General features: G+C 38.7%; 1 protein-coding gene and 1 long non-coding RNA gene across 3 annotated transcripts in view; one reads left to right on the top strand and one right to left on the bottom strand.

Annotated features, from left to right (window-relative positions):
* LOC126747387 (hemicentin-1) overlaps nucleotides 1-26,427 on the top strand; it is a 106,695-nt gene that overhangs the window by 12,454 nt on the left and 67,814 nt on the right. Inside the window, exons 2-5 of one of the 2 annotated variants that reach the window (XM_050455972.1) lie at nucleotides 10,347-10,426; nucleotides 11,334-11,465; nucleotides 11,523-11,663; nucleotides 24,245-24,385. In XM_050455972.1, the coding sequence (XP_050311929.1) occupies nucleotides 10,378-10,426; nucleotides 11,334-11,465; nucleotides 11,523-11,663; nucleotides 24,245-24,385 (463 nt within the window). In that variant the 5' untranslated portion in view covers nucleotides 10,347-10,377. The remainder of the gene's footprint in view (nucleotides 1-10,346; nucleotides 10,427-11,333; nucleotides 11,466-11,522; nucleotides 11,664-24,244; nucleotides 24,386-26,427) is intronic. The other variant, XM_050455973.1, reaches the window with a different exon arrangement.
* Nucleotides 11,971-14,780, bottom strand: LOC126747408 (uncharacterized). Its single transcript, XR_007664184.1, has 2 exons — nucleotides 12,222-14,780; nucleotides 11,971-12,152 (listed from the first exon to the last, which is right to left on the bottom strand). It is a non-coding gene; the product is annotated as an uncharacterized LOC126747408 (long non-coding RNA).

Below are 26,427 nucleotides of genomic sequence, written 5' to 3'. Positions count from 1 at the left end.
AATATTCATTATTTTTTGTTCGGCATTTTTCAGTACCCTTTTTGGTAGTTAAGTAGATATAACACGGTTAAGGCTGATATGCCTTAGGTAAAAAGGATACATGAACTTTCCTCAATATATACTAAAAACTTTAATAATTGCAATTAAATTTTCAAGTGCTGAAATCTACATAGTAGCGAAATTATAATTTAAATGTTATTTTTGTCAAACTTATTTTATTCATATCAACATTTTGGTTTTATTGTTGAGATTTTTTTTGCCTCTTTAAATTTACCTTATCCAGGGTCATTTAATTATTAATTGAAACCTATATACCAAGTCTTTTTCTTAGTTTTCTTTCTTTTATTAAAAAAAAACTAAGTGGCGCCCTCTTATTTAATAGTTATAATCAAGTATAGATTCTTTAATAGCCAGTCATACGTGAACCTTCGAACAATCCCAAGCCTCCAATAATTCTGAGCTACCGTCTGCAAACTCTTGGCAAAATAGTAACACTGTAAAGTTAACGCCACAAGTTATCTCATGGATCGCTGATTTTTTAACTTTAACTGTTTGCTAAGCATAGCAGTTTGTCGATGTAGAGTGCTAACTCGTGGTACATTGTCCCTAATATACCTTTCTATAAACCTTTTCTCTGTTTTCAAGGAGAATGATGTAAGGCAGATTGGTCGGAAAGATTTGGGTGTCGCATATGAACCACTTTTGGGAGGAATACTACCTTCGCTTCCCTATAACTCTCTGGTATGTGTACTATTATTTTGCATAATGTAGTTGTAACATAATGTAATGGGTAGCAGCAGTTCTTTGGACTGTCCAAGTCTGTGTAAATACCCACGAAACGATTGTCCCCTTTTCTTCTTGATAGGGATAGCATCAATGATGACCTAAAAACAATGTGTAGCTTGGCGAAAGCTGTTGGTCGCAGTCAATAATAATTGTATGATTAGTAATTGAGCATCTGAGGAATCATCGTCTATTGGGAAGGTTATAACATCAAAACACGATCAAAAAGAGTATCACGGAAATGAAACAACTCAAATTTGTAATTAAGGGTAGAATTGTAACAAATATGTTGTTTGCTTAGTATGAAAAATATCGACCTCAATTATTGTCAAAAGACAATTTAATTTAAAAACAAGAAACTAAATAGGCATCATTTTAGGTCCTCGTGTGTTACGTAATGAACGTTTAAATAAACCGTGTATCTGAAAACGTTTAATTTATTTGCTTAATTGAAACGAAAATAATTGCGACTAATTGAACATACAAACTCTAAACGGAAACATTAGTCTCAAGTACATTTACATAAAAATATATATCTACAGGGTGATTGTATGTATTATATTTTAAATAACAATCACTGCACCCAATACAGTACATCCGTAAAGTAGCGGATAAATTCAATAAAAATTAAATAAAACGAACCCGTCGATTTTAATATTTGGTTTTTAGTATTTGGCAAACTCTTGTGACCGGTTAAAAGCCCTGTCACTAGCCGAATTTCGCGTCTTTTTAGGCGTAGTACATTTTTTGGTGAGACAGGCAGAGAGCCCACCTATGTGCGCTTTGGCCTGTCTTATACCAGGGGACTCAGTCCATCTTCGGTGGGTCCACTTGTCCAGCAGACCCTTCATTGACGCGACCGCAACGCATTTGGCGATACCAACTATGGGTTCCGGCCCCATCGGCACATTCGCGGATCCCAGTCTGGCAAGTGAGTCCGCTTCCTCATTACCTGCATGGCCTGCGTGGCCAGGTATCCAGACGAGCTGGACCCTGCAGCCAACCTGCACCAGTTTTTTCAGGACTTTTATGCACTCTAGTACAAGCTTGGAGCTTACCTTTGCGGCCGTGATAGCCTTAATGGCAGCTCTGCTGTCCGAGCATATTGATACGACTGTATTGCGGTGTCCGCAGCTCAGGATTTTCTATCCGCATTTTAATACAGCGAATACTTCGGCCTGGAAGACAGTGGCTTGCTCCCCCAGCGAGTATGCCCTACTGGTATGTGGGATCCCACCACAAAGCCCTAATCCAGCTCTGTTATTCATTCTGGAGCCATCTATGTACCAGATGGTCCCTCTATTTAGCAATGCACGTCTGTTAGAATGCTGCCACTCCTCTCTACCTGCAATGTGCGTCACGAATCCCTCGCAGTCTACAGTCACTGGAGCCATGCAGTCACTGCCCATCAGAAGGAGAGGACATTCCTGTATGGCCCGTGACCAAATTTTTGCGTCACCGGTCTCGCCAGCACGTGGTTCGCCGAGGACGTATAGCCTATACGCAGTCCTCATTGCTTCGAATTGCACAACGAGGCGGAAGACTCAGCAGAGCCTCGAGAGCTCTAGTTGGCGCCGTCCGCATGGAACCCGTTATGCTGAGACATGCAAGACGTTGGACTCTGTCCAGTTAAGCACGAATTTTCGCTTTCTCCATACATGGCCACCAAACGATAGCTCCGTATGTGAGGAGAGGTCTCACAATCGAGTAGATCCAGTGGAGAATATTAGGAGACAGACCCCAGGTATTGCCAAAAGCCCGCCTGCAGGCCCATAGTGCGCAGGTGGTCTTCTTCATTCTGGTGTCTGCATGATCGTACCAGGAGAGTTTGGGATCTAACTTGATTTCCAGAAATCTAACTGTCCTGGAGTAATGCAGCTGCACGCCACCTAGAGATATAAAAGGGGGCGTGCCAAAATTACGTCTCCTCGTGAATAATAGGAGCTCTGCTTTTTTGGGGTTAATCCTGAGACCCCCCGAGAAGCACTATATGTCTATCATACGCAGGGCTCTCATCATAGGGCCCCGCATTGAGACGGCGTCTTTCCCCGGGCAAAGGATTACCAGATCATCAGCGTAGGCCTGTGTGTGTATAGGCCAGCATTGTTTAAAAAATTTATCAGGCTGTCGACTACAAGGCATCACAAGGTACCTTGTGGTATAGGTATACCACAATACTCCTCCCTGCGGGCAGCCTCTAGCCGCCAACGTTTTGACAATCTCGCTGTTAAGCTGGACAGACACATGTGGTTGTGAGAGCATGGGCTCTATCCAGCTAACCAAACAGGGTTCCGAGCCGCGGCTCTCGAGTGCTTGGCAGATACCCAGAGCAGCCTCCACCTTCCTCACGAGGTGGTGTAGGGCCAAGTCCGTGGATGTGCCTGCCTGATAGGCGTATTGGTGCACATACAGTGGTTTTTTGACCAGGATGCTTTCCTTAAGGTACCGATCAATCAGCCTCTCCATCGCCTTGAGCATAAAGCTGGTAAGGCTGATAGGTCGGTACGATTTAGGATCTGTAAAATCGCTTTTTCCGGGTTTCGGAATGAAGACGACTTTCACTTGACGCCATAACTTTGGGATGTAGCCCTGAGCAAAGGACGTCCTGAATAGTCTGACTATGTGTGGGGTTAGTTCTTCTAACCCGTTTTGCAAAAGGCATGGATATAATCCATCCATGCCCGGACATTTGAAGGGGGGGAATATCTTGATTGTCCATTTCACCCTCTCGTAGGCAATTATTCTTCTTGCAGTCTCGAACTCTAAGCGAATCGGAGCCCGAGAACAGCTAGGAGGATCGCGAGATGAGTTGGAGTCTGGGAAGTGGGTGCGCAGCATGACCTCCAGTGACTCCCGCTCATTGGTAGTAAAGCCGCCATCTTGGAGTGACAGCGACCCCACTTTAGTTCCAGGTTCCTTGGACAGTACTTTGCACAGTCGTGCTGCCGAGGGTGTGTATTACCTACCATAAGATGGCAGATAAAATACCCAAAGTAAAGTACAGAAATTATGAGAAGCAAGATATGGTTCGAGCAGCACAAATGGTCCGTGAAGAAGGTGTGTCCATATACAAAGCATCGAAAGACATGAAGATTGCTTGAGCATCTTTAAAGAGATATTTAACGAAAACCGAATGCAGAAGGTCATCCGGTTATCCACGACTTATCAAAGTTGGGAAGGCCCTTTGCTCTACCCGCCGACTTGGAAGTCCGAATATTTAATTATATTAATTAATTATTTAATTATATTATCGTCATGCAAGAGTTAGGATTTGGTCTTACTGCCCACAATATTAGAAAACTAGCGTTTTCGGTTGCAAAATAGGTTGGCCGTAAAAATTTTTTAAATGCGGATAATGAATTAGCTAGCAAGTAATGGTGGACAAACTAATAAAAGATATGGGCTAACATTACGTGTGCCAGAAAACTTAGCTGCATACCGAGCTTCCATGGCAAATCCCACTATGCTTGCTGATTTATATACAAAATTAGAAACTCTTATTACAAAATTGGACATTAAAAATACGCCAGGGAGAATTTGGAATTGTGACGAAACGGGGTTGTCGTTTGTAGTAAAACCCAGCAAAATTGTGACGGCTCTAGGCAAGCGTTATGTTTACAAAAGGAGTTACGCAGACAGGGGAGAAACAACTACAGTTCTCGGCTGCATTTGTGACAATGGCACCTTTATAACACCCCTAGTAATTTTCAAAGGTGTGCGTTGGAACCCTCATTTAGCCTGTGGAGCCATACCTAACTCATTAGTAAAACTGTCACCGAAAGGCTGGATAAACTCTGATATTTTTTTTGAATGGTTCCAGTTTTTTATTAATTCCATACCAAAAGAAAGACCCATAATTCTCTTGATGGACTCTTCACATTTGTCATTGGCTGTTTTAGAATTAGCAAAGCAAAATAATATTCAACTCTTCACCTTTCCAGCACACACAAGCCATCTGCTCCAGCCACTTGATGTGGGCGTTTATCGTCCCTTAAAATCCGCTTGCACTAACTGCTTAAACGATTACATGAAAAAAGAAAACGGTAAAAAACCTAGCCGTTATAACTTCAACGAAATATTTTCTGAAGCAATGATTAAAAGTTTTACCCCCACTAATTTTAAACACGCCTTTCGAAAAAGTGGAATCTGTCCTTTGAATAAAGATACTATCTCACCCGAAGCTATAGCCCCTTCAAAACTAACTGAGAAAATCAATCAGTCGCTAGACTTGATGATATACTTCCTTCTGATCCTCCTTTGGAAAAATCCAGCACTGACAATTTATTTTACTACCTTCTGCAAGTGCAGCGAGCAAACCGCGGGTTAAAACCAGAGACTCCAGTGCAAAATGGTTAACTGATCCTCATATACCAACACAGCCACAACCAGGACCTTCAGGAGTACTAAGCTCCAGAGGTTCTAACACGAATAAGCGTGCATCGAAAGATGCACTCTCCAATTCCAATTCATGTCCAACTCCAAACCAAAAAGCAAGCAAAAAGACGACGATGATGACTGGTATTGTGGTATCTGTGGAATTAGCTACCGAGAGGATGAGAAAACCAAAAATGGTGCGTTAGTGTTCTTTTTGCTGCGTTCCATATCACACAAACTGTCAATCGAGATCTGACGATGAAGACATCTTTCAAACAATCAATCATATGCTTTATTGTCAAAAAATTACAAAATTTTGAAGACAAAGCTAATAAAAAAAAACATAAAAACAAAACACACAAAATAAAAAAATAAAAATAAATATACAAACAAAATAAATACATGCAAAACTGTACAAAAACAATGTACCTGGTCAATATACATCATGATGTATGAAATTTCAATAAAAAGAAACACAATAGTCAATAACAGTAAATTAATTAAATACAGAATGAAAGTGAAATTCATTTACTAAAAAAAAAAGGAAAACTAATATATTCTCTATTTTAAGATATAAAAAGAGCCAGTGTGTGTGTGATACCCAAAAAGTTATCCTAGAAAAAAATCCTCCATTGCGTACAAGGCTTTTTCCAGAAAGTACGCCTTCAAAGCATTGTGAAATCGAGGAAAAGAAGTAATTGATTTAATTTCCAAAGGCAAATGATTATGCATCTTCTTGGCTCTGTATAGAATAGAGCTTTTTACTAACTCGGACCGAGGGGTTTGCAGATAAAGATCATGCACTGCGTTGCGAAGTGAATAATTGTGAGACGGCCTACTTGGCATTTCTGACTTATGTTTGCGTAGTAAGCAAATAGATTCCAATATGAATAAAGAGGGAAGAGTAAGTATCTTGTATTTTTTAAAGATTTCTTGACAGTAAGCTCTGCTATTAAGTCCAAGCAGATACCGAACTGCTCTCTTTTGGAGTTTAAATATGCGCTCAAATTGAGTCAAACCGCATGTGCCCTAGAATGGAAGGGCGTAAAGTAGAAGTGACTCAAAAAGGGTATAATGAACTGTTCTTGATGTTTGAAAACTTAATTCCCTGGAAACTGATCTTAAGGCAAAACATGCTGAACTTAATTTTTTATATAAGGCATCAATATGCAAGTCCCATTTTGAGGAGTAGTCAACATTAAGTCCCAAGAAGTTCACAGATTCAACGACGTCCAAACTGGTGTGAAGTACAAAGGGTTGAATAGTAGTTTTATAGGTAGAAAAGTTTCTAAAGAACCGGCTGCTCAATATGCGCACAAACCCATTTTTCAATACAAAATCGATAGAAAATCCGGTGGCAGAGAGAAAAGACGACCGCAATATATTTTCTCTCGCTTCTTATTAAAGAAACCGCAAGAACAAAGTAGCCGACGTACTTCGTTTCTTTGTACCTGCCGTGATTTAAAGCCTATGACGTAGCCTGAAGGCCTACTCAGTGTCGTCTCGTACGGGAAGTGAGTTAATCGTGTTATAAGGCATTTAAAATCTGTTGTGTGTTTTTTTTAAGTATAATAGTGAAATATTTTAATATAATAGTGAAATAGACTATAGATTTGTTAGTTAGACTATCCGATTTTTATTGTAAAAGGTAAGTAAAATTGGTTTAAATTATTCAATTGTCTAATAATTTAAAAAAATAAATGAAAATTAATTATTTTTAAAAATTAAAATTTTTTAGTTATTTCTATATAAAGTAATACCAAAAATGATATTAGTGTAATACGCAGAAATGATACTCTTAGTTCGTTGATTGGATAAGCGGGTACTTATACTTTTCAGTCCCAGTTCCCTACCTATATTTTCACCTATAATATTTAGTCAACCTTTTACCATTATCAATATTGATATTTTGATAATTAATACCACACTGACAACTTTATACGATTATTTTAAAATCTTTTATTCTATCATGAGACTATCATGATAACATGAACCATCACAACGATTTTCGGCCCAATGAAATGGGCCGAAAATCAGTTAATTCCAAATTTAATACCTAATTCCGTCCTAGTATTAGACAATGCAACTTATCACAATGTGCCTCTAGTCAAGAATGTTACATCTGGAAGTAAAAAGCAGGAAATAGTTGACTGGCTCAAGGAACGTAATTTTACATTTGATGCAAAACTCACCAAGACAGAGTTATATGAAATAGTGTCTGAAAATAAAAAAAGTATCCTGTAAAAACCAAGTTGGACGACCTAATGGAAAAGCATGGACACATTGTGTTACGTTTGGCTCCATACCACCCAGAGCTTAATCCGATAGAAAAAATTTGGGCAACTGTTAAGAACTGGTATTTCAACTAAATCAAACGCACTCATAATATCGCTAGCTATACCTACTAAAAATCTAGGGCTATTTAAACTCTAGTACAAATAAATATTAATAATTTCAACAAGTGTGCCGCCTCCACTGTCTTCAGACCTCGACATAGTCATCTGACCCGATCGATAGAATAACGAAATGCGCGGATTTTGCCGCCTGTTGATGTCACCGGTTCTTTATAAACTTTTCTAACTATATCCAAACCAGTACAGGACATGCAAAAATTTCGGCGACATTCCCCGCTACAGCGAAGCTTATATTTTTCTTTCTCCAAGATGGTCTTTTGACAGGAATCACACTTAAATTCAGCCATAATTTCTTAAGATTGATTTCAAAAAGTGTCCAAATATTTAAATAAAAAATATTGTTCCGTGAACGAGAACTATTTGTAAAGCAGGAGACCGGAACTGTTTATTATCAAATCACACGCACTGCGAAAACTTGATGTTGTAGAGTTAAAGTTCAATAAATTGTGATTTTAAGGTCAAGTTTAGGTTAACAAATTTAGGTACTAATTTAATCAGAAATCAAAACCATTTATACCGAAAGCACACGTACAACAAAACTTCGCGTCGCGTCTGGTAAGGTCAAAAACAGAAAGACAAATCAAAACAAATCAAAGTCAAAACAAAACTTATCAACCATCAGAGCCGACGAGCGAAGACACAACCATCTCGTACGACTACCAATGATCGAATGGGATTTCGATCATTGGTATTGGGATTTCGATTTTCTTTATGTGCGACGGTTGTGATTAGCATCGTTCAACTGACTCAGAATAATGTTTGTTAAATATACTAATAACTCAATGTTTTCTTATGAATTATACTTACACGATTTCAATAATTTTATTTTTTACTGGTCCTAATCCCATGTCAGCAAAATACCTCTCCAACACTATCACCAAATAAACTTACCTATAACCAAATTACCTAACCAATTGGTATTTTTTTGAGTATATGTTTTTCTGTCAAAATTGACATTATTTTAGCATTTTTTGTAAATGAACAATTGTATAAAACATTGAAGTTTTGAATAGAAAGGTCAAGCAAATTATATTATCTTTAGAAATACAAATTGCTCATCGACTAAATATCACCAACTCACCTTACCTTACCCTACTTCGTTAAATGTGTATAGGAAATATTATAGACAATGTAGTGTAAGATTATTAATCCTTTTTTTAATAAAGACATATTATTATTATTATTTTTACAGCCAGTTAAGGCTCGCACTCCCTCTAAGAAGAGGGATCATTTACTTATCCCACATACCTCCGATATCAAAAGGATTAAGCTCTATGGTCTGTGGGGGCCTTTTCGGTGCCCTTAAGTGATCTCCTAGGAATTTTCTGGTGCTGCGAGCAGTTGCCAGTAGAACTGCCATTTGCATGTGCTTATATAGATGTTCGCCAGTTCCTAGTTGTTTAAGGTATTTCAGTAGACTCTTTGGTATTACACCCGTTGTCGATATAACAATTGGGATGGTCTGAACATTATCCATTGCCTTCCGATTTGAATTTCTAGATCTCTGTATTTGGCGATTTTCTCAGTGTGTTTCTCTTGCAGATTATTGTTGTTCGGTATGGCTACGTCAATTAGAGTTGTTTTCCTGAAAATTTTATCTGTTAAAATAAGATCTGGTCTATTATGCCTTACATGTTGATCGGTAAGTACACTGCGGTCCCAATATAACTTATATCGGTCATTTTCCACTACGGGTTCTGGAGTATATTTATAATACGGAACCTTCTCTGTTGTAATAAGTTCCAACTTCATTGCCAGCTCTTGATGTAAAATTTTCCCAGCTGAGTCGTGCCGTTCTTTGTATTCTGTCGCTGCAAAGGCCTGACATCCTCCTGTTATGTGTTGGATTGTCTCTGATGTTTGGCATCAATACCGGCATTTGTCGTTTTATACGGACGGATCTCTGACGATGTGCTTGAGATAATTTCTTGTTGGTATAACCTGATCTTGGATGGCGAGTAGAAAGCCCTCGGTTTCTGGAAACATCTTGCCTGATACCAACCAATAGTTCGACGAAGCAGTATCGACATGATTTTGGCTGATCTCATTAGGATGCCGCCCATGAAAGGGCTTCTCCATCCAGATGCGGAGTTTTTCCTGGTCCGTGTGATGATAGCTGCGCGCTTCCTCGCTCTTAAGTTGTAGAGGAGTGGAATCGCCTATTTGATTTATTGCGCAATGCAGCGTTTTCTCCTTGCCTGTAAAAATAGGATCTTCAGTTAGTGATTTGTTTTTCAAGTTGTTTACCCAGATCTATTAATCCTCTTCCTCCAAGGTGGCGGGGAAGCATTGTTCTTTCAGTGGCACTTCGAGGGTGGTGGTTGTGCGTTTTAGTAAGTAGGGTCCTCACTTTTCTTTGTAGCCTTTCTATGTCTGTCCTACTCCAATTAATTACCCCAAAAGAATAACTAAGAGCTGAACATGCGTAGGAGTTAAGTGCCTTAACCATATTTTTGCTGTTGAGATTGGTTCTCAAAACTTGTCTTACCCTTTTCACAAACTCGTATTATTATTATTATTATTATTATTATTATTATTATTATTATTATTATTATTATTATTATTATTATTATTATTATTATTATTATTATTATTATTGTTATTATACATTGATTTGCTTACCCTAGGTCTATATTGGCCCGACGTGTATATATTTTCGTAATGCTAATCATGAACTTTATATCAGTAATTTTATCAGTTGTTTACGATAACCCCAAATAATCTTTGTTTAATATTTTGTTATATTTTTGTTTTAATCTTAATTATTTGTTTCAGCTTTTACCGTAGAACCATTTAAACCTGAAAAATGAATCCAACCCTGACGAGGAATGTAATAATCCTGTTTCTTATTATTGGTGAGTACTGCAATATTAGTGAGTAGTCAGTGTATCAAATAATCAATAATCAGTTAGTAGTCAAATGCCCGATTTTTAACTCATGCAACTCAAGTCCTTGAAATTTAAAGAAATAACGAAGCTTTTCCAATTTTCACATTTAAAAACACATAAGTAAAGGGTGCAAGTAGTAGTAGTAGAGGGAGCTAGAGAGGAGCTGTTTAGAGAATGCTGCAATTATCTGTCTCTTTACCACATGTTTTACCAATCATTAAAACTGTAAGCTCCCAAATATTGGGAAACCTCGCCTTCTGTAACCCTAACCAGGTGACCTGTATTCCTAATGAACGGTTATAGATTTCCTCATTTGGCGGATGTAAGATAACATAATTTCACTCTGCAGTCTACGTAACATACCCCTTGCGTGAAAATGAAATGCGGAGACATTTGCATTTGCTTTTATTAGAGTTGACAGCAGCGGCAATTCTTTCTCTACATCTGGTGTACCTGTCCAGTTTTTTTCTCATACCCAGTTGTCTAAGGAATGAGAGATGGTGCCTTAGTAGGTAATGTTCAGCATCGACTGATAAGAGAGATAATCCGAGCCTTAGGAACTTGCTTAATCGTTTCCCTTTACCCCATTGGGTCCTAGAACCCAATTTAAGCCAAACTGTCTTCATTTTACTCAAATTATTTAATCATGACTGGTTCTGTTCATTGGGATGGTTGTTAATTTTAAGATAAGTCTTGATCAGAGCAGAATGTCTGTCTCTGTTCTCAATTCAGATATCACGTGCAACGAAAAGGGGATTTTCCGTTTATTCTTCATTGAGTTGCCAGAAAAACTCTGAGATTGAATAAAAAGAAAAACTAATAACTATAATATATAGGAGTTAGAGGACACACTAATCTAGTATGTTATTTTTAGGAGAAATTTCAGCTAAGCTCATTATATCACATACAACCGAAACCAAGTCAGTGGGCGATTACTTAAGTGTGTTATGTAAGGAAGAGAATGGAGCAACCGTTACTTGGAAGGGACCAAGAAATCGAATTTACGGTAAGTTATATTAGAATTAAATATTTCCCCTTGATGATGGAATAAATTAATTTTTAGGTGAAACGACGAATCCTTTCGTGAAAATAACGATGCATGGCGTTCATCTCATCTTCAAGAAACTTAAATTAAGCGATTCGGGAGTGTATACATGCAAATCAGAGCACGGAGAAACCATGAAATATGTATTAGAAGTAGTCGGTAAGTGCTAAAAATGTTTTTCTTTTTTATAAATCGACCAAATAAGCCCTACTTCAAGCTATTGTTGTTCAGCTCTATGTCTTTACTTCTAGCTTGCTTATTTCTGTTAATTGGCCATAGTTTTTGAGTTTACTTTTGATTTTTCAGCACTAGACTTCGAAAAATGTTGATTTAGTTAGTACCCAGCTTAATTCATTCATCAAATTAGTATAGCTTATGAAAAATCCTCATTGCCTTCGTATGCATTTTGGAACAATGTAGATTGAATTTCAATGTACGAGGTCTTGCTATTAAATAACGAGACTGGTTACGAAAAAGGGTTTTATTATAAAAATTATTATACATTCGAATGCTCCCCTCCCCTCGCCACACATCTTTCCATACGTTTTTTCCATTGATCGAAGCAGTGCTGGAAGTCTTCTTTGGTGAGGGCCTTTAGGAGCTCTGCCGTTTTTTGCTTTACGGCTTCCATCGACTCAAATCGGGTCCCTAAAAAATAATCACACGGTGCCAAATCTGGCGAATACGGTGCGTGTTCGAGCACTGGAGTACGCTTACCGGCCAAATACTGCTTCACAGATTGCGCGTTATGGGCAGGTGCGTTGTCCTGGTGCAAAATCCACGAGTTGTTTTTCCACTACTCGGGCCGTTTCTTACGAACTTGTTCTCGCAGTGTTGCCAAAACTGACAAATAGTAAGTTTGGTTGACAGTCTGACTGTTAGGAACAGGTCTGTGTCGTCGGTTTCTGATTTTTAAAAATCGCATTTAAAATGTCTGATCTCGAGAAAAAGAAAAAGAGCCGTAGTGTGATTCGGAGTTCGTTTACAAAGGCGGCTAATGAGCTTACTCTCGGATTGAGTGCCGTACCGTTGGACTCAGAATCGGTGGATATTACAAGGGAGCTTATTAAATCAAAATTTGATGAGTTGCATTACATTTGAATAGTGAAATATACGAGCTTTTATTGACAAATGCGACTGAAGCTGAGCTTGAAAGTGAGATCGAGACTAGTGATTTGTATGCAAAAAGGTTTACTGGCTTGAGGTTGAAATATGAAAAATTAGTGAAATCGCTGGAGCAACAAGATTCAGCCTCAGGTGTTAGTGATGGGTCCCGCAATACAACGAATCATATAACAGGTAGGCGATCTTTTAAATTACCTAGAATAGAATTCAAACATTATGATGGTAGTATAAAAGGCTGGCTTTCGTTTTGGGCCCAATTCCGAAAAATACATGAAGATGATTCTATAGATGAGCATGACAAAATAGAATATCTTATTCAGGCCACAGTTTCCGGAAGCAGAGCTAGACAGTTGGTTGAGAGCTACCCGGCCATGAGTGAGAATTATAAGAAAATCGTAGACAGTATGCTTAGTAGATTCGGTAGGGAGGATCTACAGATCGAAGTTTATGCAAGGGAGCTGCTGAAACTAATTTTAACAAATTCAACTTCAAATAAAGGGTTGGACATTGCCACTCTTTATGATACTCGATCTTAACTCAACTGCGAGCACTTGAAACACTTGGCATTACTTCTGACAAGTGCTCAGCAATGCTTTATCCTTTAATTGAGTCTTGCTTACCAAATGAATTACTTAGAGTTTGGCAACGTTCTAACAATTTCAACTACTCTGTTACCTCGGAAGACGAAACGGCCATCGCTTCTCTGGAAATTAGGTAGAGAACGAACAAAGAATAAATCTAGCGGCAGAGGGTTTTGGTCTTTCAGGTGAAAAATCAGCTGTAAAGGAAAGCGGTGTTAGAAGAAAAGGGATGCTCAAGGAAAATGACGCAGTTCCAACAGCTACAGGGTTAATAAATTGCGAGGTTGAGCCATGTATTTTTGGTGCAGGGACCCATAAAAGCGAGTCGCGTTTTAAGGCGCAGAAAATGACATATAATCAAAAGAAAGAAGTCCTTTCTGGAAAAGGAGCCTGTTTCCGTTGTTTAAAGTCGGGACATCAAAAAGTGTAGAGGCTGTTTGAGGTGTGCTATTTGCAGCCGATCACATGCAGTTTTCAATGTCAATAACTCTCTTAATAGTACTAACGAGAAAGCTATTCCCGTCAAAAACCAAACGTTAGCTAACCAGACGAGTACACCAGTATTTTTGCAAACGTTAAGGGTAACCTTAAGGGGAGTAAATGGTTGCAAGAGTGTCTCGCAAAGATCCTATGTTCTGAAGAACACTGCTAGGCAACTAGGATATATACCTAAACGGTCAGAGGAAATTATCGACTGCCTGTTTGGCGGACAGGAGGTAGCAAATACTCATAGTTGTTATGATGTCAATATCTGTCAAGGAGACGATTTATTCACTTTCGAGGCATTGGATCAAATGAAGATTTGTGGTGAAGTTTCTCCGGTATATTATGGTGTTTGGACTGAAGAAATTAAATCAACGAATGTAGACGTCTCGGATAATCAAATCCCTGGACCCATTGAACTTTTGTTGGGATCTGACATTGCGGGAAAGTTGTATACAGGAGCACGCTATGAACTGACTTGTGGACTAGTTGCCATGGAGACGCATTTTGGAAGGATACCAAATAGGAACCCACGTTCTGATATAGTTCTGACTACATTGAATTTATTTGTCAAGAACGCTTGCATGAGCAACTTGTGGGAGTTGGAAGCAATAGGTATTCAAGCACCGCCCGACAAGAGAACAAAAGAAGAAAAGGCTATGGCAGTAAAGGAGCTATTTTTACAGACCGTTAAAATTGACAAGGAGGGACGTTATGAAGTGAGATTTCCGTGGCTCCCGAACAATTATAAGCTTGCTCAAAAAAGGCTGAACTCAACTATTGGAAAATTGAAAGGACAAGGCATCTATGAGCAATATGAAAATGTTTTTTTCGAGTGGAAAAACGAAGGAATTATAGAAGAAGTCACTACAATGGTAGGTGCAGACATTAGCGAAGGACATTACCTCCCTCATCGACCAGTATTGAAGGAAAATAGCGCTACTACGAAGATAAGGCCTGTGTTCGATGCGTCTCCGCATGAAAAGGACATACCGGCACTCAATCACTGCTTGGAGAAAGGACAAAACCTTATTGAGCTCATACCATCAATACTATTAAGATTTCCGTGGTGGCTTCGTCTCTGATTTGATTTGGACGCGTCCTTTGGATGGTCCTACTTATTAGCTTCTTTGGATATCCATTCTGTTGTAGGTCTTTGTAGACGGTATCTACTTCAGTCTTGAGATCCTCGTCGCTTCTACAGATGGTTCGAGCTCTATTGTAGAGAGATCTTATGATGCCTACTTTGGTGGTTGCAGGATGGTTGGACTCATAGTGAAGATATTGGCCCGTATGTGTTGGTTTTCTATAAACTGAAGTTCGTAGATTTCCACCGACCTTTTTAACGAGGACATCTAGGAAAGGTAGAGCTGAGTCCTTCTCTGTCTCCATCGTGAACTGGATTGTTGGTCTGAAGTTGTTGAGGTGAAGCAGAAACTCCTGAAGTGCTTTTTCCTCTTTGTCCCAGATGATGAAGGTGTCGTCCACATATCGAAGCCAGAGCTTGGGTTTGCAATGGGAGGCATCTATTGCATGTTCCTCGAACGATTCCATGAAGATGTTTGCTATTACTGGGGAAAGAGATGAACCCATCGGAAGTCCTTCGTCTTGGGCGTAGAATCTATCCTTGACCTGAAAGTAAGAATTACGAAGACAGATCTCCAAAAGTTCCATAACCCCGTCCAGAGGCAGTGTGGTCCGAGTTGAGAAAGCTGCATCCTTGCTTAGTTTGTCTCGGATGATGTTAAGAGACTCTCCTATGGGTACATTGGTGTAGACACTTTCGACATCAAAACTCACTAATCTGTCATTGGTCTCGACCTCGATAACTCCAAGAAGGTCTACAAAGTGCTGGATCGGTCTAATAATCTCCAAAACGAATTTCGAGAGTTCTGATGTCGGCGAATTTCTAGAACTCGTGATGGGCCGCAGAGGCATTTGCTCCTTATGAATCTTGGGTAGTCCGTATAGGTCTGGAGGTTTGCTATAATGTGGTGTCAGCCTAGAGCGTACCGCATCCGACAATGTTGAGGAGTACTTCTTAAGTGCTCTGTAAATTCGACCTTCTATGGTTGTCGTCGGATCCTTAGATAGTAGCCTGTATTCGCCTTTGTTCAAAACTTCCTCAACCTTGTTTTCGTAGGTTTCCAGGTCCATAACCACAGTTGCATTGCCCTTATCTGCAGGAAGAATTTTGATGTTCTTTTCACTTTTGAGATTCCTGAGAGCTGTTTCCTCTTCTTTGCTGATGTTCTGCGAAGGTTTCTGTTTTTTAAGTGAGTCCAGAGCAACCCTTACCTCGTGTCGAAATTCATCGGCCTCAGGACGTGGTAGGTGGATTGATTCTACTGAAGACACTATGTCTATACAGGATGGTTTTGAGAATATGGCGAAGTTTAGTCCTCTGTTTAACACCTTTTGTTTAGCATCGGTAAGGGTTCTTTTTGATACATTAATGATGGTGGCGGGGAGATTAGAGGTTGGTGCTGGTTGAGTCCTGTTGGTTCGTCTGGATTTAAGGTTTTGGAGTTTTGAAAGGTGGCCTGCTCTTAGCTTTTCTCTTAGTTTCTGGCAAGCAAAATCTATTTTGTCAAAGATTGGTTGATAGTCTTCCCCCAATGTAACTTCTTTGATTTCTTCGAATCGCTGAATTCTTCTAACGGTGGTAGCTAAGTTGAGATCGCAGCAGCATATCCATTGGTCAGAAGCCAAGATTCTGCACAAGGAACAGCACTGGCGGATGAGGAAGTTCGTAGAGGCAGTTTCTATTTCACAGAATCAGAGGATCTTCAGCCAGCCAAGCGTCGTTATACCCAACATCTGGAAGCCTCTACTCTCAGGACAGTGTAGGATCTAGAGAGAGGCGTGTCCCCCCCCCCAACTCTTTTCACGGATGACTTTCCTTTCCTCATCGCTTCACACATCTAGTATATGAGCCTATAGAATAGTAGTTTGCTGTCAGTTTACACTTGATAACGGTTGGAGATACTTACCAAAGCACTGAACCCAGTATTCTAAAAGTGCCAAAAGTGGTCATAAGAGACACCACAAATTGGGCTGCGAAATATAAAATGATCATAGAAAATAAAATAAACATTTTAAAAACACAAAAAGAAAGACTGGGTTTAGGGCTTTTCCCAAAGACCCCTCAGGACCATAGAGGTCTTACAAAACTATTAAGAGAAAAAAACATAGAATTTCATTCTTTCTTTCTCGAGGAAGACCGAAAATTAAATGTCATCTTAAGGGGATTTGATAGAAATTTTAATTTAGATGAAATCAAAGAGGAACTGAATCTGATGGGGTTTGAGCCCGAAGAAATGGGATGGTTCAATACCGGCCCGGGTAGAAAGAGGCAAACAGACCTCATCAGATTCTTAATCCCAAAGAATCAGGAGGATATTTTCAAGGTCGACACCTTGCTCTGTATAAATGTTCGAGTCGAGCGTTTAAGAACCTTCACAATAGAAAATATTAAAGAAATCGGGCAGTGCCATAGGTGCCAAGAATATGGCCATTCAATGTCCAATTGCAACGCAAAGCCGCGTTCTCATAAGTGCAAAGGAGATCACTTTTATTCACAGTGCACCAAAGATAAAACGACACCGGCTTTGTGTTGTAATTGCGGCGGCGATCACCCAGCGAACTTCTGGCGCTGCCCGAAAAATTCTAATCTTATCAAAATAAACGATGCTAAAAAAACTGTCAGTTTCGCAGATGCGATAAAAAAAAAAACGCCCGGCTCGAGCTCGAGACCTAGAGAGGAGGAGTCTATGGCGGACATTTTGGGGGCGGGCACCTCAACTTCAGCTGCAAAGCGAGTTGGGTTGCCTACCCAAAATAATGGCCTATTGTATTTATTAAGCTTGCCTGAAGGTGTGTTAGACAAAAAATTAGATAAATTAATGGATAAATTAAACCAGTTAAACGCCAATCCGGCAATTAAGTTACTCCTGGGGGCTAACTTGTAATTCTGGGGGACCTTTCTAGTTGTCTAAATATCATCAGTTGGAATGCACAATCATTGTTTCCAAAAAAACTTGAATTCATTGACTTTATCAACCATAATAACATAGATGTGGCCCTGGTCCAGGAAACATTTCTTAGACCCCACACAAAGCTAAAAATACCAAATTACAAAATATACAGAAACGATAGACCAAACGTTGTGGGCGGAGGCACAGCAATTATTATAAAAAGAAATATTATACACCAAGAAGTACCGCAAAGGGAAACAGACCCGGTAATAGAAAATACGGCTATAAAAATTTATATGAACAATAAAGAACTATTGCTTATCTCAGTATATAAAAAACCAAGTAAATCATTAACAAATCAAGAGTTAGACGAGCTTTTTAAAGAGGACATTCCAACAATAGCCGCGAGGGATTGGAATGCCAAAAGCAAAATCTGGGGATGTAAAACTGAAAACAATACCGGGATAAAATTAGAAAATTACATTTATGAAAACACTATACAGGTAGCAGCTCCAAAAGAGCCAACTCATTATCATTATTTAACACCTGACATACTATACTCTATTTCAGAAGTGTATAGAGCAAAAAACTGGGGAATTCCGTTCTGTTTGGCTACATTTCGTGGTAGTTCATAGGCGCAGGTACTTATAATATTTATGAATTTAATTTTCACGGATTAAATGCCTTTATTTTGAAAGAGATTAAATACTAAATAAATACTTTTAATCCTTTTGTATAGGTACCTATCTTTTAACGCTTTGTAACATGCAAAAATGGGGTCAGGTAATATATACAGACTATAAATACTTTTAAATCATATTTTAAACGTTAGTAGTCACTGCTACGCTGTAGTGTAATCACAATATTATCCTACTCCACTATCGCTGAGTGAAAAAGTTATTATTTTAAACGTACATGATTGCATAAAACACGATTACCCTAGTTTTACTGTGCAAGAAATTGTTGAAAAATGTTCTCGAATGAGTGAAATTGGAAAGTCCACCATTTTCAAATTGTTGCGGGAAAGAAAAGTAGCAGGTCAAGTGGAATCTCCCAAGCAAAAGCCAGACCAGACGACCTACAAAAGTCCTTGATGAAAATGCTAAATGTATAATTCGAAGAAAAGTTCACTCTTTTTATTTTAAAAAGGAAATACCCACCCTAGACAAAATTTTAATGGAGCTTGGCCGAGATGACAGTATTCCGTTGATAAGTAGAAAACTTTTATGGAAAACTTTAAAAAATATGGATTTTACCTGGAAAAAGCATAACCGCAAAGCACTTTTACTGGAGAGCGACGAAATTGTTTGTTGGAGACGACAATACTTGAGAAGTATCAAGCAGTACCGCAGGGAGCAAAAGAAAGTTTTTTATCTTGATGAGACGTGGATTAACGAAGGTTATATAGTCCAAAAAATGTGGCAAGACAAAAATATAACCAGTGCTCGCCAAGCTTTCATAGAAGGCCTGTCTACGGGTATTAAAGTACCTTCGGGAAAAGGAAAAAGACTTATAATCACACATATTGGAAGCGAAGAGGGATTTTTAAAAGAAGGTCTGCTAACCTTTGAGTCGACTCGCATAGGAGATTACCATGAAGACATGAACTCAGACGTTTTCGAGGACTATTTTGGTGAAATGATAAAATTTCTTCCGGCTAATTCGGTGGTGGTTATGGATAACGCAAGCTATCATTCACGGCGAATAGAGAAGACGCCAACTTCAAGTTGGACAAAGCAAGAAATTATCGATTGGCTGACTGCAAAAGGTATTGCGTTTGAAGCAAATTTTATAAAAAAAGAACTGCTGGCAATAGCAAACTTACACAAAACTCGTTTCATGAAATACGCCGTGGAAGATATAGCCGAAAAATATAATATAACTGTACTGCGCTTACCGCCATATCATTGCGAACTAAATCCTATAGAACTGATATGGGCGCAGGTAAAACGATTTGTAGCAAGACAAAACACGACTTTTAAAACGAAAGATGTTAAGCTACTGTTTGATCAAGCCATTACGGAAGCGACACCAGAGAATTGGCGAAAAGCAGTCCAGCATGTAATTAAGCAAGAGGACAAAATGTGGGATCTTGACAACCTCATCGATCAGACAGTCGATCCTTTAATTATAATGTCAAGAGGTGATGACAGTTTGTCAGATGACGAAGAAGACTACAATCTATTATAATTTAAAATTGTTATACACTGTTCAAAAAGTGACATTTTCAACTGTTTTACTCTACATATTATGTTCAATAAATTTGTGAAAAAAAATATATTATTCCATTTAAACAAAAGTAACTTTCTAAAATAAAATAGCATTTAAGTACATTAATTATAAGGTAAAAAACAAGTCCCAGTTGCACGCCTTTGGCGAACCGTTTTCAATGTTTATCAGTGGGTAACAATGGGCAAAACTCATAAATTGACCCAAAACCGGGTGGCACTACCTGCAATCAATGAAAAGAAAGAATTTTACATTGAAACTAATACCCAACTAAGGTAGTGGCATAAAATATTGGTGGATCACCAGGTACCACTTTTGCATACCTAATGAGGTTTTATTGCTCTACACACTTCTGAAATAGAGTATAGATATAGCAGTAACAAAAAACCTTGGCCATAACATTGCTGTTGAAAACCTGGATTCCTTAAGTTCCTCAGACCACACTCCAATACTTATAACAATAGCCCAATCTTTTTAAAAAAATCCTCTACCTGAAAAAAATGTAACAAATTGGCAATATTTCACAGAAATTCTACAAAATACTAAACCCATCCCAACTCCACAATCCACAGACGAAATTAACACTCAAGTTGTTAATTTAACTAATACAATAAAATCAGCTTATGAAAAAGCAACAACTAAAATCCCTATCCCAAACTCTCACCCCCTGGTTTTCCCAATGATAATCAAAAACTTGATTAAAATAAGAAATAGACTAAATAAACAGGCAAGGTTATACAAATACCCAGATACAAAAAAAATAGCAAACAGTCTAACCAAAACAATAAAAAATGAAGTATATGATTTCAGAAACGAAAAATGGAATAACTTTTTACAAGAATTAAATAACAATGACGAAAACCATAAAAACTTTTGGCGGGTTTCAAAGATACTGAGAGGGGAAACAAAAACAAATTTTCCGCCCATACAAACAGAAGATGGAACTCTAGTGTACTCGGACTTAGAAAAAGTCGAGGCATTCAACAAATCACTAGAAAAACAATTTAACTTAAATGAAGGACCTGAAAATCCAGCACTAGAAGAAGAAATTAAAAATACATATAAAATAATAGAAGAAAAAATACCACAGAATATAATAAGCCCTAAAAAAATTAAATTACATGAAATAAAAGAACTTATAGCATTACAGCTAAACAGAAAAGCACCAGGTTATGATGACATAAATAACAAAATGCTAAAAAAGCTACCTGACAACACAATAATGTATTTATTAATAATATAAAACCAATGTCTTAACCTGTGCCATTTTCCTAAAGCTTGGAAAAGGGCTATAGTAACAATGATACCAAAACAGGGGAAAAACTTAGCAAAACCAGAGAGTTATCGACCCATCAGTCTGTTACCAATAATTGGGAAAATTTTTGAAAAAGCGGAACTTAACAGGCTGAGAGAGGAAACGGAAAGATTAAAAATAATCCCCAAAGAACAGCATGGCTTTGTGCAGGGTCACTCAACAGAGATGCAACTGGCGAGAATCCAACAAAGTCTTGTGGACTCATTTAATGCTAAATACTCAACCGCCATGATCACACTCGACATCGAGAAAGCTTTCGACCGGGTGTGGCATGGCGGATTGATATACAAAATGGTAAAATTCGGTGTGTCCGCCGGAATGGTAAAATTAATCCAAAACTATTTAAAAGGAAGAGCTTTTACCGCCAAAATTGGCGATAAAACTCTACCATATAGAGAAGCGAGAGCGGGGGTGCCCCAGGGCTCCCCCCTCTCCCCAACATTGTTTAACATTTACCAGGCGGACATACCGAAAAATGATCATTATTCACAGTTAGCACTTTTTGCTGATGACACCTGTGTTTTCGCCAGTTGCAAATACCTGGACCAGATAAATGCTTATATACAGAGCCACATAGATAAACTCTGCTTATGGGCAAAAACATGGAAGATAAAGATCAATGAAGACAAGACGGAGGCAATTTTAATTACAAAAAAAAGAGATCGTGACATTCCAAACTTGGTGGTATTGGGCACAGAGGTTCCCTGGAAGAGCGAGATTCGCTACCTAGGGGTCTTTTTTGACAACAAAAACAATTTCAGTTTTCACATCAAAAGGCAGCTTAATCAATGCAATGGCTTGGTACAGAAACTTTACTCTTTTCTGGGTCGAAGGAGCAAGATGTCGATTGAGAATAAACTCTTGATTTATAAACAAATCATTAGACCTAAGCTCCTCTATGGCTCATGCGTGCTAACAAATATAACAGAAACAAACCTCACAAGATTAGAAAGATTTCAAAATAAAACTTTAAGAATGATCACAAATGCACCTTTATATGCAAGGAATATAGATATAAGAGAGGATTGCCGCATTGAGACCATAGAGGAGTTTATAAAAATGAAACACATCAAATTCAAAGAACGTATAAGGTCCCTCGAGAATGAAGAACTGAAAAAATTCTTACTAAAATGGCGAGAAAACCGGCCGTGGAGAGGCCTTTTCTCATAAAAACAACCTACAATAACATCAAGCCCAAACATAGCGCAAACTATCTATTCTCCGACACCGCAAAAATCGACCTCATTCAAGATGCCATTTGACGGTCAAAACCTAAATTACACCGCGTAAAATGCTGTGCTCTCTCCGCTATAAAGTGCACCGTAAAGGATCAGCAGTTTTCGCTTTTGGGGGGCGTGGCCTGCGCTTGGGCGAGCCACCAATCCCAGAGCGACCCAAAGGTATAAATATAACCCACCTTTTCACGTCCCGACAGTCAATTCCCATGCTCCGCGCCTTACAAACCAAAGCACTCTGATGCAAACCGCATAAACAAAAGATAGGCGCCTAAATCTCGGTAAATTAACAGTTAGAAGACCGGCAGGAGCCATGTAGCTAGTCCGGAAACATTAGTGCCAAGATGATGATGAGATACTTACCAACCGAAACGTCGTGTTACATTAAATAAATAAGACAATGCAAGTTCGACCAGATGTTTTCACTGTACCATTGTCTACCACCTTCAAAAACATGTTCTATTTTATTCGCAACAACTTTGGCAACTGTAGTACTTGGCGGTTGCTTACTACCGTCATCTTTCAACTCCAATCGAACTTCCAAATAACATTTCATCACATCCTCGTACGTCGGAAGCTGCATTTGGCAGAATGTCTTTTGAATTGCCAAATATTGGGCACGTGGCACTTGCACGAGTTTTTACTTAAGTTTTTTTGACATTATAACTTTACGTCACGTTCTAATCACAATTAGAGTTTATAATGTCCATAAAAACACTAATAACGTCCAAAAAAACAACAAACACAACTACTTTTAAGCGACGCACCTCGCAACAACAGTCCGCATTAGACAACGACTCACAGGGAACTAAATTAAAGATTAAAGTTAAACCAAAGGCCATGGTTCGACTGCGTGTAGCTCAACGATCTTAAAATAATAATCAGATCATATACGAGGGCGGACCGATATTCTCAGCTAAGAAAATTGGTCATGGGCCCGGCTAAAAATTATTATTTTTTTATAATATTTTTTTTGGGTTATAAGGAGGTTAAATCAAATGTATTTTTCGGTAGGGCTTTTTAAAAAAATAATATTAAAAAAAAAAGCCCCTTGAAGTGCCCCTGGGCCCGACTGGATTTTTTTTGTCGTAAATTTTTTGTTTATTATGTTTTTTTGAAAAAAACGCATCCTTTTTGCTATAGCGCTTTTTACAATTAAAAAAAAAGTTTTTTCGGCCTACGTTGGGATGTCTGAAATACTGTAGAACTCTTTGGAAAAAAATAGTAGTACTACTTGCCACAATGATGTACAAAAGTACACCGAGTGAGTTTTCCAGAAATATTCAAATTGCTGACGACACAAGCCTACTCAACTCTTATTAATAAGGTAATTTTAACCTCCTAATAAGTCGTCAGTTCGGTCTTCATACCTGACATAGTACGTGCTCGGCTCAACATACCTGGTTTTGGTATAGATTCTAATGCCTTTCATTGTTCTGTCTTGGCTAAGCCAGTGGACTTGACCTTTATGTTTTCATAGACTACTATTTGAATGTATAGTCCACACACAGCTGGTTTATTATACTTCAGAGCGGTTTAAAGCTATTGACAAACTCGGTCCACCATATATTTGACCCTATTGGGTGGGTTATTTCATATAATAAATAGCACCAGGCTAAAGCTTGCAGTAGCCCAATCAACTAATCAACCAAATACGTACAATTATCCTAAACAACAATTTCCTATGAATTTTCTATATTTAATTTAGTAGTACGTGAAGCTTTGTAGACATTGTTAGGGTTTTCTGGTTTATGGATATTCTAATAATTTGATTGCTGTTATTCTTTTGTTGCAGCACAGGAAAATTTCGATTTCGAAGAAATTGACCCCATTGAGCCTCCGGTCTACTCGAAACCGACTATAATAAAACCTCGTCCTATATATTTTACCACTTATAGACCCCGTACCTCGGGGCCATCGTCATCCCCGAAAAAAGGTAATGCATCTCCCTTACATAGCTTCGTAGTAGATAGTGCATTGGTTTAGGATTTTGCGATTTTTGTGCGAGCAATGTGAGTTTTAAGAAAAAATGTGACGTTTTTAATTTGAGGATAGAGGGTAACCACGGGGCTGATTTCGTGATGAACCCGTCCAGAGTTACTAAAGACCAACAGCTTTAAAAACAATCAGTGAGTCAAAGATTTACTGTAATTATTTCCCAGATATTTGAATCTAGCACTTATAAGGACTGTTTACTTCCCAATGACGTAGTCTGCGGTGTCTTCTCCTCCCAACGCCAACGGCATTTATCCGCAATACTTGGTGGATAAGTTGTAAGGGTGTTAAAAATGGTTTCGTAACTGATAGTGTCCAATTTTCCAGATTATGGTCTATTAAGGCACAGTAATTGTCTGGTGAGCGTCCATTATGTGCGTACATTAGTCTACATCATGCCAGCAGCGTCTGTCCATCTCCAAAGCGTCTTGTTGTTGGACTCTTTAGTGATGCGACAAGTACAGAAAATCCATTCCAGAAAGAAATTCCGTTTTCTGGTTACTAACAATACGCTAGATTGTCAGACACCTAGACAAGCTAAACCCTGTAGCCTCCTTTACCAGTTCCTTTATTATACACACCAGTTGAAGACTACGTTTTCGATTACAATAGATTTAATCTCGCCGTTGGTATCCATGCAGACGACTATGTTGCAGTAAGTTTTCTTCCGAAGCAAGTAGGTACGTCTGGCATATGTATACGAGCCTGCACCAGCTCTGTCCCCTTCATTCTAGGGTCGTTTGGGTACCAGTTTACTAATGCAAGCCTTTTAGAGCCCTGTCACTCTCCTTCGACTGTATATCTGACTGTTACAGGGGCCATAGGCCTCATCAGAAGAAAAGCATATTCCTATAAGGCATATGACCAGATTTTAGTACATCATCTCTTACGGGAGAGGCACCTCAGCCGTAGCAGTCGTTTTAGAATCTGATTATTATTATTACGTGCGTACATACTGCACCCCAATTCCCCTCTCTTAAGAAGAACTTGCAATCAACTGTGAGCAACCATGTGACTTACAATCGCTTCTGGATATTTTTATTAGTACTGGCTCTCGATAACTCAGTCAAGGATGTCCTCTCGTACCTAAATGCTAAGGGTTTTCCATCCTCTGACTGCGATAGGCATATCAAATTACCGAATCAAGTCCCTTAAGATTGGACTGACCCCTAACATTATGTCATAGGTAATAAAGTCCGATGCTTGGCCTAAAGGAGTAGTTGCAAAAAAGTTTTTTACTCATTGTCACTCAATAGAAAGAAGTAACAGCCGCCAATAAATCTAATAATATCATATTGCACCTTAATGTTCAATCGCTGCGTTCAAAGGTGCATGAATTGGAGGTATTCCTTAAATCTAATTCTACGACTAGCATCCTGTGTCTTAATGAGCACTAGCTATCCGAAGCAGTTATGGGTGACGCATATACAAGACTTTCATCTGATTTCTAAATTTTGTAGTGCAGTTTAGCTGCATAGAAGGGTGTGTATAATTACTCATAAATCAGTGAGAGAAAATTGATGAGAGCCCATTGATGTTCCACCTCTTGCAACCGTATTTAAATTGGATTTCGAGATCGCCGGGATCAGATTTGATGAATCTCTGATTCTGACCAAATATATTTCCTTGATAGGTTTTAACATTTCCTGAATGCCCTTACTCTAGTAGTAGTAGTTGTTGTAAGGATGGGGGAGCTAGAGTTCGGCAAGTAGGTATGAAGTTTCCTCCCCTGTACCGCAATTCGAACAGAGCGGGCTTTCTCTTATACCAAAAAAGTGTTGATGCCTGTTTAGACTGTTGTGCCAAGTCAGGTTCCCACCAAGTCTTTGATACTCTGTCGGGTCTTTGGTAGCAGTCGCCGTGCTTTAGAGCCGTCATGGTCTGGTATCATTTCCTTGGCCTATCTACATCCTTCTGTCCTTCTCCAATTCTTCCTTGTTTTTTCCCAGGCCCAATTATTAAGTGCCTGGGAGATTTGTTTTT

Source organism: Anthonomus grandis, chromosome 19, assembly GCF_022605725.1.
Source record: "Anthonomus grandis grandis chromosome 19, icAntGran1.3, whole genome shotgun sequence".
NCBI classification, from domain to species: Eukaryota; Metazoa; Arthropoda; class Insecta; order Coleoptera; family Curculionidae; genus Anthonomus; species Anthonomus grandis.
The sequence above is the reverse complement of the archived record's forward strand: the minus strand, read 5'-3'. Positions and strand labels throughout refer to the sequence as shown.